The sequence below is a fragment of the Tursiops truncatus genome, chromosome 4, assembly GCF_011762595.2.
Source record: "Tursiops truncatus isolate mTurTru1 chromosome 4, mTurTru1.mat.Y, whole genome shotgun sequence".
Classification (NCBI taxonomy): Eukaryota; Metazoa; Chordata; class Mammalia; order Artiodactyla; family Delphinidae; genus Tursiops; species Tursiops truncatus.
The window spans coordinates 14,439,645-14,458,575 of NC_047037.1; the positions used below are offsets into that span (position 1 = coordinate 14,439,645).

General features: G+C 40.9%; 1 protein-coding gene across 6 annotated transcripts in view; it reads right to left on the reverse strand.

Moving 5' to 3' along the window:
* ARHGEF26 (Rho guanine nucleotide exchange factor 26) overlaps positions 1-18,931 on the reverse strand; it is a 182,613-nt gene that overhangs the window by 71,812 nt on the left and 91,870 nt on the right. For all 6 annotated transcript variants that reach the window (XM_019934378.3, XM_073803695.1, XM_073803694.1 and 3 more), the window contains 3 exons: positions 18,493-18,567; positions 8,017-8,106; positions 951-1,105 (listed from right to left, as the gene is read on the reverse strand). In XM_019934378.3, coding sequence (XP_019789937.2) covers positions 951-1,105; positions 8,017-8,106; positions 18,493-18,567 — 320 coding nt within the window. The remainder of the gene's footprint in view (positions 1-950; positions 1,106-8,016; positions 8,107-18,492; positions 18,568-18,931) is intronic.

Below are 18,931 nucleotides of genomic sequence, written 5' to 3' on the forward strand. Positions count from 1 at the left end.
TGCATGTGCATGTGTGTGTGTTTTGAGTGGGAACAGTTAGAACAAATGCTGTAAAGAAAAGGCTTGTACAGTATTCCTTCTGGAGCAGGACCTGACTCCACAACCAGAAGTCTAAAGTAAGAGGAATAAACACTCTGCCAACCAAGGGATTGACTTTCTTCCCTGAAGCAGGGAGTATTGGAGTATTGCTAACATCTTCCCAGTCACGGGGAAACTTTTTTCTAAAAAAAAAAAAAAAAAAAAATCTAATCTTTCAAAGATTTTCTAACAATCTTTAAGAGCAGTGGATTTTAAATTAAGTTACAAGAAACGCTAGAGTCACACCCCAGCTTGTTCTCAACCGGAAGCAACTTTTGTCTGTTTTATACAAAGGTCCTATGGCAGAAGAACTGTGAAAAATGCTGATCAAAAATATTAAGAGGGGCTTCCCTGGTGGCGCAGTGGTTGAGAGTCCACCTGCCGATGCAGGGGACACGGGTTCGTGCCCCGGTCTGGGAAGATCCCACATGCCGCGGAGCGGCTGGGCCCGTGAGCCATGGCCGCTGGGCCTGCGTGTCCGGAGCCTGTGCTCCGCAACGGGAGAGGCCACTACAGTGAGAGGCCCACGTACCGCAAAAAAAAAAAAAAAAAAAAAAAATATTAAGAGGGTTGCCTCCCCAGGGATGTCAAGAGAATCCAATAACATAAACCTGTCAAATGTTTAGAGCAGAGGTTTGCATGCTATAAAAGCCCAGCAGCAGTTGGCTAGGATAATGAGGCTGGTAACAATTCAAGTCTTCGCTGTAGAGGTAATTTTCAAAAAATGAAGCACAGAGGCTTGTATGAGTCCATGTGTAGAAACTATACACCTAACATCTCAAGCTTTTAAAGGATGATCACCTCCAACAGGTGTCTGAATTACAGAGTTTCAAAACTGGATGTACAGCGAGCAACGCCACAAGAAGGCTTACCTCTTCTTCTTGGTGATAATGAGCACGTCATTAAAGAGGAAGAAGTAGACTTGCTGTTTGGACGTCCTTTTTGAGAAAAGCACAGTGTCTTCCACATAGGCTGTCAACTCACCTCTTTTGACCAACCAGCGGGAAGAGGAGACTAGAGGAAAAGGCTACAAAAAGAGAAACACTCAGTACCCAAAGCCAAAGTAAAGTCCTTTTAGGATTATTGAAAGTAAAGTATAAAACTTACATTCAAACAAATGATACATCACTATTTTATATAAGAGTGTATATAACAAGTACGTAATAGTGAAATACAGTTAGAGAAGGATAGCACATTCTCCAAGAGAAAATCAGGAAGAACAATTTATTTTCCAATATAAAAAACTATTAGGGCTTCCCTGGTGGCGCAGTGGTTGAGAGTCCGCCTGCCGATGCAGGGGACACGGGTTCGTGCCCCGGTCCGGGAAGATCCCCCATGCGGCGGAGCGGCTGGGCCGCTGAGCCTGCGCGGCTGAGCCTGCGCGGCTGAGCGGCTGAGCCATGGCCGCTGAGCCTGCGCGTCTGGAGCCTGTGCTCCGCAACGGGCGAGGCCACAACAGTGAGAGGCCTGCGCACCACAAAAAACAAAACAAAATAAATAAATAAACTATTAATATTAACTTGCCTATATAAAAACTAAAACTCAATCAGAAAATGTTATTGGGTCAACCAAAAGTTATTACCCTTCCATTAACTCTTAACTAAAAAGAAGATTGATAAGGAGTCACTTAAAACTGAAAAGCCTCAAAAGGAAACCTATTGGTATCAACTGAAGTTATTTTAAATATCACAAATCAGAATCCAAAAATATGAAAAAAACATTGATAGCTGCGGTTAAAAAGAGACAAATTAAAAAGTCTGCATTCAACTCATGAACTAAAAAGACTTTATTCAAAAGGAAAGAAAAAACCCTGCAAACGAATGTTTTGTCTATTGATTATCTACGTAGCTGTATTCTGGAGAAAACCTTTGCTTAAGTTTATGGTAGTTTCCCTCATGGAAGTTCATCCCTGAAAGCATCACGCCATTTTCTGGTTGTGAAAATGAACTTCTTTCAGAATAATCCATCTTACTCTCATAGAAAAGGCTATATTCAAGGAACTGCATACTGTCTTTTCTTTATTCAGTTTACAGTTTCCAACTGGAAAACTCTCAAAACCTCAGAATGATCCTTACCCATGAGAGCTTTTTTTTAAGTTAGCAGAAATGCTTACTGCCAAAAATCTGATTGAAAAAACGACATCCATAAAAATAAGCAAAAGTTCTTGGACACACAAAAGATAACTCTAGTAAGTGTGGTGCAACCAAATGTCATCCATTTCAGGGAATAATGATTTAAAATAGCCAAAGGAAATTGAGGATATTAGGGAGGAAATAAGAACGCTAAGAAAGGATTTCATATTTTTTTAATTTATAAAGGACATTTATAAGAAGGTTGCTCATCAGTTATATACTATTTTCCTGAAGATTTAACATGTAAGATGAAACAGTATGGCTGATCTCAAAATTTCAAAACTGGCTATTTCAAGGAGCTCATGTAGTTTTCAGCCTCCAAATCTCAAATCAGACTATGGCTGAGACTTAAAAGGTGACAGAGAGGTTGCTTAGATAACTCAGGAGGACCCCACCAGCACACACAAGAGGTCACCACAAATAATCAGAGTCAGGTTAGGTCCTGCCACAGGGCTGCAACTACTGGGAACGCACTGCTATCTTGTTATTGCGTGTATAGGATAAACCAATGACGGTATTATGTAATGGCACCCTGTGACTGTTCTTAGTTTAGAGAACGGGGAAAAAAGTTTTTTTAACTCTTGGTCTTCTTTTTCTTTCTAAAAACTTTTTTTTATTTTTGGCTGTGTTGAGTCTTCGTTGCTGTGCACAGGCTTTCTCTAGTTGCTGTGAGCAGGGGCTACTCTTCATTGTGGTGCGCGGACCTCTCACTGCGGTGGCCTCTCTTGTTGCAGAGCAGGGGCTCTGGGCACGCAGGCTTCAGTTAACTCTTGTTCTTAAAACAGATTGAGTTTTATGAACACCTCGTACTCCACTGGGCAAAAATAAATTTCCAATGTATACCTAAAATTGACAGTGGCTTGCAATATGTCTATGCTTCTTTAAAAAACAAAAATCTGATACTATAAATGTTTTTTGTTTCAGTTTATTGTTGAAAGATTAAACTCATTCAGATGGCTTTCTTTTAAGAAGAAGCTATAAAAATGACCAAAATATTTAGAAGAATCACAGTAGCCCAAATTGCTCCTAAGTGAATTCCCACAGTTTAGAAGCTTCGTCTAAGACGAGAATCCAGGTGTGAATCAAAAATAAGAAAAGAGGGCTTCCCTGGTGGTGCAGTGGTTGAGAGTCTGCCTGCCGATGCAGGGGACACGGGTTCGTGCCCCGGTGGGGAAGATCCCACATGCCGTGGAGCGGCTGGGCCCGTGAGCCATGGCCGCTGAGCCTGCGCGTCCGGAGCCTGTGCTCTGCGACGGGAGAGGCCACAACAGTGAGAGGCTCGGGTACCGCAGGAAAAAAAAAAAAAAAAGATAGAAAAATTCATGAACAAAAACACATCCTTAAAGGTACTGATATAATTCCCATGGAGAAAAGATTTCCATTCTTTTTGGTGTTACTTAGCATCCTAGAAAACCAGCCTCAGCATAAAATTTAACGAATTTTATGGGCCAGTGAGACAAGGAAGAACAAGTTTTTTCTAAATTGAGACAAAAATGCATCATTTAGCCATTTTAAAGTATACATATAATTCAGCGGCTTTTAGTACATTCACAGTGTTGTGCAGTGATCATCACTATCTAATTCCAGAAACACTTCCATTACCCTAAAAAGAAAGTCCATATGCACTGAGCAGTCACTCTCCACTCTGCCCTCCCATTAATTAAGTTAATCCTTACAATAACTCCATGAGGGAGTGTACCATTATCAGTCCTACTTTACGGTTCAGAAAACTAAGAAATGAAAGTTAAGTAATGCCCAAAGTCCTACAGCTAGTAAGTAGTGGAGCTACAACTGGAACTCAGGCAGGCTGGCTCCAGAGTCCACGCTCTTAATATTGGCTTCCTGTGCCGATCCGGTGGACTCTCCTCACCCCTCACGTTACCACGTGCAGCACATGATACTCGGCCAGAAACTTACTAATTTAAAAATGAAAAACACATGTAAGTAAACATACATACATACATTCATACATACATATATCTAATACACACACACACACACACACACACAGACACATATATAAGCTTTTATCCCCTTCAAATGAGAAAAGACTAGCATTATTTTGCTGCCACGGTTAAGAATGTGGATGCTGCAGCCAGTCGCAGATCTGAATCCAGACTTCAGTACTTCTTGGTGTATGACTTTGAGCAAATAATTTACTATTTCTAGCTTCGAATTCCTCAACGATAAAATGGGAATAATAATTAGATACTTCATGGGGTTCCTGTGAGAATTCAATGAGACTATGTGAAAATGGCACATAGTAAATACTCAGTAAATATTTTCATGGCAGTAATGGCTACGGTAGGACAATAAACCAAACAGAAGCAACACAGAACCCACTACCTTTCCCTCAGGGTCGTTCCTCCTCTTGGATTCCCCACCTAGGTGGATGGTGTGACTCTCCATCCAGTCGACCAGACTAGACACCTGCGGTACCACCGCTACAGCCCTCCTCCAGGCATCCCGCTTATCTCTCTGCCTCTGCTTCCAGTCTCCAAACTGGTTTTCTGCCTCCGGTTTTATTACATTCCCAACTTACCCTCCACATAGCTGCTGTAATACATTTTTAAAATAATAAACTGAATCTGGTGTATGTGTGTAGAGTGGGAAGGGGGGGTGTTAAAAAAAAAAAAAAGTCCTATGAAAACCTATTAAGTGAACAACCTCCTTCCCACACCGTACCTCATCTGCTCAGTTTCCAACCACTGATTACAGCCCCTACAAGGTAGTAACTGTTACTGTTCTTCTATAACTTTCCAGAGATTTCTTACACATAAGCAATTTTTATACTCTTTTTTCCTCCTGTTCTGCACCTTACTTTTTTCACTTAATAATGTAAGACAGAAAGCTTACCGTATCGATTCCTAAAATTCTTCATTTTTTTTAAGTTGAGTGGTCTTACATAATTTAGGTATACTATAATTTATTTAATCAGTCCCCTATTGATAGATGTTTAGGTTGTTTCTAATCTTTTGCAATTAAAACAATGCCATATCAGTAACTTTGTGTGTATGTCTGTATATATGTGTGTGTGTGTGTGTGTGTGTGTGTGTGTGTAATTTTACACATTCATGAGTATATCAATAGGATAAATTCTTAGAAGTAAAATTGCTGGGTCATAGTAACTTGCATTTGTAATTTTGATAGTTTTTGACATATTGCCCACCATTGGGGTTATAACAATCTTTCCCACGAGCAACAGATAAACATGGCTTTCCCAACAACTCACTGATAAAATGTTTTGAATTATTTATAAATCTAAGGGGTAGAATACATTATTTTAATTTCAATTAGCAATTTTCTTCTGAATGAAGTAAAGCATCTTTTCAGATGTTTAACAGTCATTTGTATTTCCTCTTCTGACGACAGTTTTCTAGTTTGCAATTTTCTAATGGATTTTTTCCTTATCTTCTTCTTATCACTTTGAGGTTATATGTTGGGAATATTAATGCTTTATCTATATGGGAGTTCTAAATTTTTTCCCCAGTTTCCTATTTCCCTTCTCACTTTTTAAATACCCTTTAATTTTCACTCTATGGAGAAATTTTTAAAATTTTCACATCGATCAATTTTCGTTTTAATGACTTCTGGATTTGGAATAAGTTTAAAAGGCTTTTACTATGATGCTAAGGTCATCTTTACTAAATGTGCATCTGACTGTGTCACTTCCACGCTCTGAACTTTTCAGTGGCTCCCAGATGATCCGGCTCTGCTCCTTCTTTTGGCGCACAAGGCCCTTCCCATGAGTTCTGGTTCGGCCCTGCTTGCCTCGACCCCACTGAATGTGTGCAATTCCTGGGCTACAGCAGCTGAAACCATGTCCTGTGCATTTGCTCCTGCTCTTCACTCTTGGAAGACCCTTCTCTCTCTCCTTTCAAGATCAGCTCAAGCGTACCTCCAGTATGAAGCCTTGCCTGGCTGCTACAAGCTCCCCACCCCTTTGTCCCTCATTCTTAGGGCCGGCCACGCCCTCTCCATTTCTGGTGTTCTCAAAACTCTTCTATCTCCCATAACAGCTGTAGACTTGGCTCACTCCTTTGTATTTCTGCAGTCTTCTACTAGATGGTAAGCTCCCTGAGGGCAGGGATCATGCTTTTGTTTTCCCACTTCAGTCCACAAAGGTGCTCATGAAATTTGTTGAAAGAATGCACGTGCTTGGACAAACCACTTAACTTCTTTGAACATCTGTCTTTGCGTCTTTGAAATGAACTGAATAAAAATGTCCATTGTTATCCATAAAGTGTTATAGAAATGAGGTCCTAAGGTTGTATTAGTATTTCTAAGTGGTCTGAATTAAGCCCTTCATTATAAATCTAAACTTAGAATACTTTCCTTTACGTTTGCAATCTTAATCATTGAACCAAGAGAAAACAAAAAAACAAAAACTCCTGCACTCAGTTGATGTTAATCACTTATTTTTAAGAACCCTTGGGGTAAGATTTTTTCAGTTACAAATTAATTGTGGTTCTAGAGAAACAGAGCTTAAAGGTATCTTAAAACAACTGATTATCAGTGAAGAAAGAAAAAGAAAAATGGTTAGGGAAGGGACTTATCAACTTTTAAAACGGAAATGGTTAGAGATTTATCATCTTTAAAAAGGACGGGATTAAAAAGAACCTTTGGATGTATAGATATATTTTCTAAAATACTTAGAAACAAATGAAAGTGAAGGACAGGATTCTTTTTGAAGGATGGGAAAAAAATGGGTTTTGAAATTGCCGTAAATTTCTATATGAGGGTATAATAGCGAAAGTGTGCGTGCGCGTGCATGCGTACCCTGTTTTTAGCAAGTACCCATCATTTTCTGAGAAGAATCATGGGTCACCTTTCTGCATTTAAATCTTTATAGTCAGGGTGTCACAGTGGAAGAGTTTACACTGATCTGCAAGTCAGGACGTCTGGACCCTAGTCCTGATTTTGCCACCACGAGCCGAATGACCCTGTTAACAATTATTCTCTGGGTTGTATTTCTCTCATTTATAAAATAAAAGGGTGTAGCTGTACTATATCAGTGGCCCTCAAACTATATGACACAGCAGAGAGTTATCTGCATAATGCCACGATTGCTCTAATCCCACTGCACAAATTAGGAACACTTTCACTATGAAAAAATATGACCGCTTTAAGTTGCTTCATTAAATTCAAGTGGCATAAAACGAAACAGAATCACAACCATGAACACTCACACCCATTAAGAACTAAACTGTGAGCCAGCGAAGGAGCTGACCATGGCCTAGCCTCGCCATTAATTGTTATTTCCTTCTTTGTGCATCCTGTCATCTGCCCCTGAGCAGTATGAGACACGCAGTAGCAGGCAGCATATATGCACAAAAGAATTATGGGAGAAAAACAAATTTGAAAAGAACAATTCACTAGCAATCTGAGAAAGGAGTGTCCTTATTTGATTTAGGAGAACACCCTGGTCCAGCTCGTGGGATACCACTGTTTTGCAGGATACTTTGAGAATACTAAAGAAATCTCCTTTCTATTCTAAAATTCTATTATTTTTAACCACCCTTTTCTCAAGTTTGGTGGCTTCCTAGGGAAACAAGAAAGTGCCAGTTAGATAATACCTAACTCTGTGGTCTAGAGAAAGGTCACTTTATCTGGTATTAGCAAGAGCTGAATTGTCCAAAGCAAAGCATCTGCTATTTCCCCTGCCAGCCTCTCTGTAATCAATTTATGGCCCTGCTGTGAAAAGCAAATTCCTCTCCACTTTGTTGCCCTCAACTATCTCTTTATTCGCATAAGATTTAAGCAGGAGCAGTAACAAATCTATTTATGAAGAAGTATGAGAGAATACCTTAATTTTAAACTCCAGCTGGGAGTTAATTGTGTACATCATTTCAGTCCTTTCCATCTTCCGAGCTCCTTCATTGCAGAGTCGAACCAACTGGAAACAGAGGATAATAAGGAGGGTTAAGAGGTGAAGGAGAGAAACCTCACTTTCAAATGCAGATCTCACAGGAAACAATTAGCACTGTGGAATCTCCAGAGACTCATTCCAGACAGTTAAAGAACTCACAGTTTCACACAGTCAAGACTTTGTACCCAGTTGGAAGTGGTGTCTTCAGGATGTGAAGACAGAGGAAAAAAAACGTCCTGAGAATTTTCAGGGACACACATCCTCTGTGCATTATTACACGATGCCCTCCACATACACTTGGCAGATTCCTCACACGGTCCAGTCTGCTCCAGTCTGCTCCTTTCCTCTGCCCCTCCTCCTTGCCTTCACCCATGGGAACACCACCAACCTCAGAGCAAGCTGCACCTCTCTCCCCACTTCATATCAGAGCAGCTGAGGGCAGACCACTGACTTCAAAGACAAATTCTTAGCAGAACGCTACATGCAAAGCAGGTGACCAGTAACCTGGATGCTGGAAGAGGAAAGCCTTCCATTGGAACCTAATGGTCAATGATTCTTCAAGGATGGTCAAGCTAAGGGAAATGCAGTTTAATTAGAACTACTGATTTATCTACAAACAGAACAAACTCATAGTCCTTTGATGAGTAGCTGTGATATCATGATTTATAATAAACAAAATATATATTTTGTCTTTTTCCATGGTTTCTGGCACACAGCTCCTAAAACCCTTGTAATTTCCTACGTAAGAACCACAGGGGCATCTCTGGCTATAATTTAGTTTTGCTACCAGTTCCTGAAACAGCTCCAGGGCATAAAAGTGAAATGGGTATCTTCAGTTATTCGTAACAAGCCCCCCCTTCAACCACGTCTGAGTTTATGTTAATGAGGTGACGTCTGGTAAGCCCCTAAGGATGGGGCTGGTTGCCAGGGGAACCAAGCAAGTGATTAAAGAGAAGGCTGGAATTTTCAGCCCTGCAGACTTCCAGGGAGGGGAAAGGGGCTGGAGATAATGTGATCACTATTGGACAATGATTGAATAATTCACGCCTACATAGTGAAGCCTCCATAAAAATCCCTGAACTTCGGAGTTGGAGAGCTTCCAGGCTGGTAAACAGGAACACTCCTGCGTGCTGGGAGGGTGGCATCCTTCTAGACCTCACCTTATCTCTTCATCTGGCTGTTCATTCTTATCCCTGAATAGCCTTTGTAATAAACCACTAATCTAGTAAGTAAACTGTTTTCCTGAGTTCTGTGAGCCCCTCTAGCAAATTAATCAAACCTGAGGACGGGGTCATGGGAACTTGATTTATAGCCAGTGGGTCAGAAGCACAGGTAACAATGTGACTGAAATTTAGTGACTGAAATGAAGTTGGGGGTGTAGTCTTGCGGGCTTGAGCCCTTATCCTGTGGGATCTGATGCTATACCTCCAGGTGGAGTGAGAACTGAACTGAATACAGTAAGACACCCAGCTGGTTCAGCAGAAGTACTTGGCGTGGGGAAAAACCCCACACATTTGGTGACCACAAGGGTCAGAAATGAAGTGCTCTGTGGGTAGAGTACTGAGCACAGAGGAGACACACAGGAGTTTCTCCTTTACACTGTACCTAATACATAATTATTAGTTCACTGGCCTAAACCAAAACAAACTTTGTATTTCCAATTTCTTATTAACTGAAAAATCTATAAAACTTGTCCATAACAAGGATCATTGGCCATAAAGACATGTGATTGTTAAAAGCGAAGCTAGAAATTCTGATTAGATTTACTTTAATATTACTGCTCCATTAAGTTACATATGCTTACCGTAAAAAAAAAAAAAAGATAATACATAAGTAGACAAAACAGGCCATAAAAGGCTCTGACCTAATCCTACTCCATGGATGTAACTGGAAACAAGATGGGTTATACACTTTCTCTTTTTTTCCTATGCTTATATGAACATATAAACACACACATATAATGTGTAGAAATTCTAATTTACGTAAATGGATTATTCAATGCTTGTCTGTGACTTAATTTTTTCACTTGCCAATATTTCGCCTTATAAATTTAACATTCACTGAAAAAAAAGTTTATTTTGTACACGGTATGTGTCAGATGCTAGGGTTACAACATTTAAGAGATACACAATCCCCATCCTCATAAAAGAAGGGCAGACACAATAATTACAGACTGAAATCTTAAAGGGGGAAAAAAAAACAGGGGTTCTGGGAGAAGGAGGGTGAGGAGGGAGCCAGGGACCTCTCCTGAGAGGTCATTTAGGCTGACAGCTGAAGGAGAAAAGGGAGTTAGCACCCAAATCAATGGAGAGCGCTGGTCCAGGCAGAGTGAACCCCAGGAGCAAAGGGCTGACACTGGGAAAGTGCCGTGTGCCTGAGAAAGTAAACGGTCCGGACACAGGAAAATGGCACAAGAGGAAACTAGAGGACCAGCCCAGGGTCAAAGCATGCAAGTTCTTCAGGTGTGTGGATTGTATTCTAAGTGCAAAGAGAAGCCACCAGCAGGCTTTCAGCAGAGGAGTGATAGGATGCAACATATGCTACGACCATATGTGCTTTCCACAGTGTACTTATTCAGTCCCCCACTGATGGACACTTGGATGTTTCCAGTCACTTAACAGATATCCTAGGCTTAAAGGGTACACCTATCTTCAGTTCCAGCATATCTTTAGGTCTGAATGGTCTTGAGGAGTTCACTGATGCAGGGACTGATGGCTGCAGAAAATATCCTGGCTGGGCTGGGGCAACTGTAATTAAAATATCCTATAAGGGGGACTTCCCTGGTGGTCCAATGGTTAGGACTTCACCTTCCAATGCAGGGGGTGCGGGTTTGATCCCAGGTCAGGGAGCTAAGATCCCATAGGCCTCGTGGCAAAAAAGCAAAACATAAAACAGAAGCAATATTGTAACAAATTCAATAAAGGCTTTAAAAATGGTCCACATCCAAAAAATCTTAAAAAAAAAAAAGTGACTTTAAAATAATATATATATCCTAAAAGGATGAAGACAGAACAAAATCCAATCAGGCAGCCACTGCTCAGGGCATTTTTATGATTTCTCTTGAAGAATATATGTTCATAGTTCCCAAATCTGTGCTCCCTGCCTTGGTCTGTTCCCTAAACTCTACAGCCAACTACCTGGATGGTATCTCCTCTCGGGTCCCCCAGAGCCATCTCAAACTCAGGATGGAATGACCAAACCTCAACACTACCTTTACCACCCCCTCCCCCGGCCCAGTGTTCTCTATGTGATCAATCCCAGCATCATCCGCTTCCCCAAGCCAAAAAGCATCACCTCTCAGATGCCTCCGGCTCCTTTGTCCTCCACATCCAAACAGTTCATAAAGTCTCATTCATGTTGCCGTCCTGCTGTCCACTCATCCACCAGCCCTGTCCCCGCACTCAGGCTCAAACTCCCTCTCCTTTGGATTACTGGCCTCTTAATTCTCTGCCATCACTTCTGCCCTACCCTTATGTGTCATCCAGAAAAAATTTTCAATCTAAGTTCAAATCTTTTTTTTTTTTTTTTTTTTTTTGTGGTACGCAGGCCTCTCACTGTTGTGGCCCCTCCCGTTGCGGAGCACAGGCTCCGGACACGCAGGCTCAGCGGCCATGGCTCATGGGCCCAGCTGCTCCGCGGCATGTGGGATACTCCCGGACCGGGGCACGAACCCGTGTCCCCTGCATCAGCAGGTGGACTCTCCACCACTGCGCCACCAGGGAAGCCCCTAAGTTCAAATCTGATCATGCAACTCGTCAGCTTGAAATCCTTAAAGGCTCCTCAAAGCTTTCAGAATTAAATCTCGGCAAGACCATGATCTGGCACCTACTTACTTGATCCCTAACTTCCTGCTTCTCTTATCTTGGGCCTCAGTCTTACCAAATCTCTGCTCAGAGCCGCACACCCTTCCATGTCCCTTTGCACTTTTGCACGTGTGTTGCCCTCTACCTGAACATTCTTCACCCCACTCTGTCCCACTGACTCCTTCTTATCTAGATTTATACCCCCTTATTTGTCTTTCAGGACTCATCTTGGGTATTACCTCTCTAAAAAGACTGGAGAGCAGAGATTGTGAAATTTCCATTATTTGTTAGTTCAGTGCCCAGCCCAGTACCTAAGACACAAAGGAAGGCTCAGCAGATGTTAATGTGTAAACTGCCTTCAGAGATCATTTATAAGCCACTTAAAAAAGGGGGGGGGGGCAATTCCTTTTTAGTTATCCCACTTTAAAATGAAAGGGAAAATGGAAAATAAAGTCTTAATCTTTATTTCCTAAACTTCCAAACATAGACTCCACCAGCCGCCACCTCCAAAGGCGTATTAAAAACAAAAAAGTTCCCTCAAAATATATCAAGCAATGGTATCATTAGTGGACTCTGATTAATGACTATCTTGAAGGGACAAGCGCTAATTTGGATATAGTGTTTTTATTAAAATCAGCCTCCGCATATTAAAGCCGTGCCTTCCTTTAGCGTCTGTCAAAGCTTTATTAAATTTGGCTGAATTTTTTGTTTTAGGCCAAATTTATGTGGCAAAAAAAGAACTCAATCTCTCTAATGTAGAAATATAAATTAAAACAAAAATAAAATATTTTCAATCTATCAAATTCACAAAGATGAAAAGAATATTGGATGCTGGGGAGTGCACAGTAAGACAGACACTTAGAAATACTCCTGGCTGTCATGGATACAGGGACAACTTTTCCTGAAGGCACTTGGGGGTCTTTAAATCATACCTACCTTTTTTTCCCCCAATAAACCCATTTCTGGAAACTTTTCAACAGAAATCATCAGAGGAGCACAATCATTTATGTAAGGCCATAGTCCATGCAGCACTATTTAGAAGAGTAAATGCAATGGGTACCACATGAATCCATGTGTAAGTGTACATTTACATCCACTGGAAGGACACGCCATAAAATGGCAATAGTCACTATCTTTGACAAGATTACTGATTACATTTTATTTTCTCTTATTTCAATTTTTCAAATTTTCTGTAATGGACATTTAGTACATTATTTTTAAAATGTTACCTTTGTAAACCTTAAATGCATTCTTTCAGAGCAGTACTTGGAGTGAAGGAAAAAAACCTTATTAATTCCTCCCTTCTGCTCTCCTCTCCCTTTACCATCAGTAACCACGGTTGAAAGTCTGATGTGTATGATTCTGGGTACTATTTCTATAAATTGATGACATACATATGTCATCAATTTAAACACATCAAAATAAACACATTTTATTACGTAGATGTCATTACACTATCTGTTCTGTTCTGCAACTTAATGTTCTTCACTTGACACAGCTTAGAGATCTTTTCATGTTAATAGATAGATATCTACCTCTTTTAAATAGCTGAAGCAATAAGTTACAAGAAAAGATTCAAGAGAACTTGGCTCTTCTGCTACTATGAGAAAAGCTTATAACTTAATATTATCTCCAAATAGAAGTAGAATTTTTATGAGGTGCACGTTAAAGCAGTTATTCTCTTTCCACGGGAGAGTAAATAAAAGAGAGCAGCAGGGACGATTTCATTGGCATAAGAAACCATGTCCTGAGCACCACTCCTTAGACACCAGACACGACTCTGCACCAGCTGAACTATCAGATTCCCTGGAAATTTCCCTCCCCCCGGCTCCGCCCCAGCATCTGAGCCGAAAATCTGGAATAAATACACATTTCACTTGATATAAACATCTTTCTTGTTTTTGAGTTGTTTGACTAAGTCAGTAAGTCTTTCCAAAGCCCCAATTCAGTAAGTTGTCACCATCATGTCAGCCACATACAGGAACAATTTCACTGAAGTATTATTCATACTATGCAAATAAATTTCATTAGCATTTTAATTACCAAAAAAGATATTACTCATTTTTTCCAAGAATGAATATCTAGAGAGACTTGCCCAAGGGCCTTAGGTGGAGTCCGGTTCTGAAAACTTGGGCCTCATCATACAAAATTTCACTCTCTAAAATAAATACTGGGAACTCCCAATTTCTTTCATTTCCGATAAGGGAAGCAATTCTTATTGAAATTCTGCATTTTGATTTTGAACCATAAATGCTCTATGTACACAGTTTTTTTGTTAAAAATACTGACATTGTTTTCCCAGAATCTATAAAACCCCATCAGTAACCTGCACAAATGAAAAAGAAGATGAATCCCTAAGCTGGCTGTATTGCTAACCTCAGTTCCCTACAACACTAGGAGATTGCAGGAATAATCCTGATATTCAGGACTCCTACTCAAGAGAGAGAAACGCTGCCTTAGAAAAAACAATTCTCTGGAACAGCACTTCTTCACAGAGGGTCCTTCATACAGTAAGTATCAAGGTAAGGCAGTTACATTACATTTTTGCCAGCCTTTCCTAAAAGAACCAGTGTCACATCAAGTGAACCAGAGACACCTAAAGGAATGTAGCAGTCTACTGTAACTGGGATGTAAAAGTCTCAAAAAAATTAAGGATCATTGCTCGTTCAATTCAATTACTATTACCTTCCTCCTTTCTCTTCTGTGTGAATTCTTTTCCAACTTCTCAGTAACAACCAAACAAAATCTGACACAATCTCTTTCATGGCCAAGGCTGGAACTTCTCTAAGTACAATAGCTTCTCCTAAAGACCCTCCCCCCCTCCCCCATAGGATTTGGGGTCCTGGAGGAGAGACCCATGGGCAGTAGGACCTTAGGTAATTTCATACCTGTCAGCCCAAATTTCTTCACTTAGTGTTTCCCAAAGTGGGATATGCAGACCACTGATGGAGCAAGAGATGCATTCAAGTGGTTGGCAGACTGCTATGGTTTGAATGTTCATATCCCCCCAAAATATGTGTTGAATTCTTAACCTCTGAAGATGATATTAGGTATTAGCAAGTGGGGACTTCGGGAGGTGCTTAGAAATCATGAGGATACAGCCCTCACAAATGGGACTACAGTAAGCCCCCTACATACAAACCTTCAAGTTTCGAACTTTCAAAGATGCAAACATGCATCTAGTCCCACATAGGAACCAGAACCTGTGCCAAAAACGTCAGATGTGAATGAAATTGCAGCTTGCCCTCCATCTCCTATTGCTGACAATCCTTCAGCTCTGCCATGTCCCACCTCGTCTCCCTCCTCCAGTCACTAATTCTTCTTGCCTGTTCGCTCGATGCCAGCCCCTGGATGCCAGCTATTGTACTGTACTACCGTACTTTTCAAGGTACTGTACTGTAAGATTTAAAATGTTTTATTTTTTGTGTTCATTTGTTTTTTATGTATTATTTGTGTGAAAAGTATAATAAACCTATTACAGTACAGTATTGTGTTAGTTGGGTACCTAGGTTAACTTTGTTGGACTTACAAACAAATTGGACTTACAAGCGCGCTCTCCAAATTGAATTTGTTCGTATGTAGGGGACTTACAGTAGTGCTTTCTACAACAGGCCCCAGAGAGCTCCCTCGCTCCCTTCTGCCGTGTGAGGCTATAAGGAGAAGTCTGCAACCTGGCTAGAAGAGGGCCCCAACCCAACCACGCTGGCACCTTGATCTTGAACTTCCAGCCTCTAGAACTGTGAGAAATAAATTTCTATTGTGTATAAGCCATGCAGTCCACGGTATGTTGTTCTAGCAGCCAAAACAGACTAAGACACAGATAAACTTATTTTTAATACAAAAAAAAGTGGGCAGAAGACCTATATAGACATTTCTCCAAAGAAGACATACAGATGACCAATAGGCACATGAAAAGATGCTCAACATTTCTAATTATTAGAGAAATGCATATCAAAACCACAATGAGGTACCACCTCACACCAGTCAGAAAGGCCATCATTCAAAAGTCTACAAATAACAAATGCTGGAGAGGGTGTGGAGAAAAGGGAACCCTCCTACACTGTCGGTGGGAATGTAATTGGTGCAGCCACTATGGAGAACAATATGGAGGTTCCTCAAAAAACTAAAAATATTTTGAGTTGCTATATGATTCAGCAATCCCACTCCTAGGCATATATCTGAACAAAACTCTAATTCAAAAAGGTACGTGCACCCCTATGTTCACAGCAGCACTATTCACAAAAGCCAAGACATGGAAACAACCTAAATGTCCATCAACAGAAGACTGGATAGAGAAGATGTGGTACATACATATAATGGAATATTACTCAGCCATGAAAAGAAATGAAATTGGGTCATTTGTAGAGATGTGGATGGACCTAGAGTCTGTCATACAGAGTGAAGTAAGTCAGAAAGAGGAAGAGGAAAACAAACATCGTATATTAATGCAGGTATGTGGAATCTAGAATTTGGTACAGATGAACCTATTTGCAGGGCAGGCATAGAAACACAGATGTAGAGAAAGGACGTGTGGACACAGAGGAGGAAGAGGAAGGTGGGACGAATTGGGAGATTAGGTTTGACATAAATACAGTACCGTGTGTAAAATAGGTAGCTAGTAGGAACCTGCTGTATAGCACAGGGAGCTCAGCCCAGTGGTCTGTGATGACCTAGATGGGCGGGACTGGGGGGTCCAAGAGGGAGGGGATACGTGTATACATATAGCTGATTCACTTCATTGTACAGCAGAAACTAACACAACATTGTAAAGCAGTTATACTCCAACAAAAATATATACATACATACATACATATATATGTGTATATATATATATATATATATATATATAAAGAAACAACCAGCTCATAAAACCCATGACTTTGTAGTTATTATTGGCCAGGAAAAGTAAAATAGAGTCAATTTAAAGTTGATTAAAACAAAAAGTGCTTCACAATAAAGTGGTACAAAGATGTACCAAACTCAGAAGTAATGTGCGGCTTCGAGATATTCCGGATGCTTCTGATGCTATCATGAGCTTTGCTCCCCTGGGCCATATCCTCACTGATTCCCATAACTTCCATTGCTTTCTCGCAGCTAAGTATTCCTGTTAGCATTTAAACATACCCACATTTCTCTAATCTTTTAAACAAAAATAGACCCTCCCTCACTTCCCTTTCAACTACAGCTCTCTTTTTGTCTTTTTACCCTCAGCCTGATTGTTGAAACAGCTACACTAGCTGGCTGCATGTTCCCACCTCCCACTCAGCCCTCAACACACTCCAATCTGGCTTCCACACCCACCTCTCCAAGGACACAACCCACCTGATGATAAATAAACCCAGTGAACGCATCAATCATTATCCCACTTTGTCTTTCAGGAGCACCCAATGGGGCTGACCTTCCTTCCACCAGATTACATGCAATTTGCCAGACCACTGATTAAGTTTTCCTCCTTCTTGGGTACATTCTGTTTTGTTTCTCAAGTCTCCTCTGTTGGTTCCTTTCCCCTAAACAAGATGAAGTCCGGTGCTCTTCACAGCTGTACTTCGGACTCACTAACTACTCTTCTTATTATACATACTCCTTGGTACTGGCATCCATTCTCCCAGCTTCAAAAATCATCCCTAGGCTGGTGATTCGCAAATCCACATCTCCGATTCAGGTCTCTCCACTGAGCTCCTGACTTGTACGTTCTATAGGAATCTCAGTTCCGACACATTCTAAATGGAGCTCATCAGCTTCTCCCTATGTTCCTACTGTAGAGCTAAACAAGAGCATCCATCTGGTTGCACAAGCCAGAGACTGTTTTCCTTGATTCCTGTCTGCAAACATGCCCACCCAAACCCTCTCCACGCCTACCTCCCCCATGTTGTAGGTTTGCTTCTCTCCATCCTACTCTCACATCATCTGTAGCCTCATCAACTACAAAGGCCTCATCACTGGAGCTCATCCCCACTGTCACCTTCACAGCACATGAATTTACAGCTTCCACAGCATCCTAGGATAAGGTCCACAATTCCCTAACATGGTTCCTCAGTGTTCTCTCTCCTGAACTGGGCTCTCGTCACATGAAGAACATTCTAGTTCTCCAAATTCTATAAACACATTCCTGTCTTTGGGAACGTGTTTATAGAATGTGGAGAATTCAACAGCTACTCTTGCATCAGGCGTCAGCTTCAACATTACTATGTTCTTCCCTCTTATGTCACTCATCATCCTTTACTGTAATTCTTATTTAATGTCTGCCTTCCCCTTTACACAGCACATTCCACAAGGGCAGTAACCACCGATGTCTTATTCATCCCCATATTTTCAGGGGCTGGCATTGTCCCTGGCACTGTAGTGGATACTCAGTAAATACTTCTCGAATTCAGACACCAAAAGAAAATGAGATAGCTAAAGGCCCTTAAGACAAGACTGTCTGAAACAGTAAAAATACCAGTTTCATTTGAGTACAGCAAACATTGCTTTGTTTTTCGACTACCCAAAGAATGGTGTGCAAATGGCTATGAGAATCTACCAGTTTTCAGCATCAAACTCAGACATGTTCTCTTCAGAGAGATCTGAATGGGTGATCCCATTACTGTGTAATGAGCCTCTCAACACTTACCTTGCTTACTTCCTTTAAGGCCCTTTTGCAGACTTCATACCTTGAAGAGTCCTTAGGTGTCTTTTGACAGATAGTCTGCAATCAAGTAAAAGAAGAACAAAATCAACTGATTTATTTTACTAAGTAAAACAAAACCAACGTCCAGTCATAGAGTCTTACTTGTAGCAAACTTAACAACGCTGAACACAATACTATGGATGAGTCTGAAGATGACATTAAAATCCGATTACAAAACTAGGAGATAGTCTTTAAAAGCACAGGGTCCATGTTAATCCAGAGGATAGTTAAATAAGAGGACAGACTTCAGAGGTGGGTGAACCTGGTTTCAAATTCCAGATCTGCTCCTGACTAGCTACTTGACCTTGGGCAAGTCACCTACCCTGACTCTATAAACCTCAGTTTCCTCATCTGTAAAATTGGGATAATGCAATTACATCAC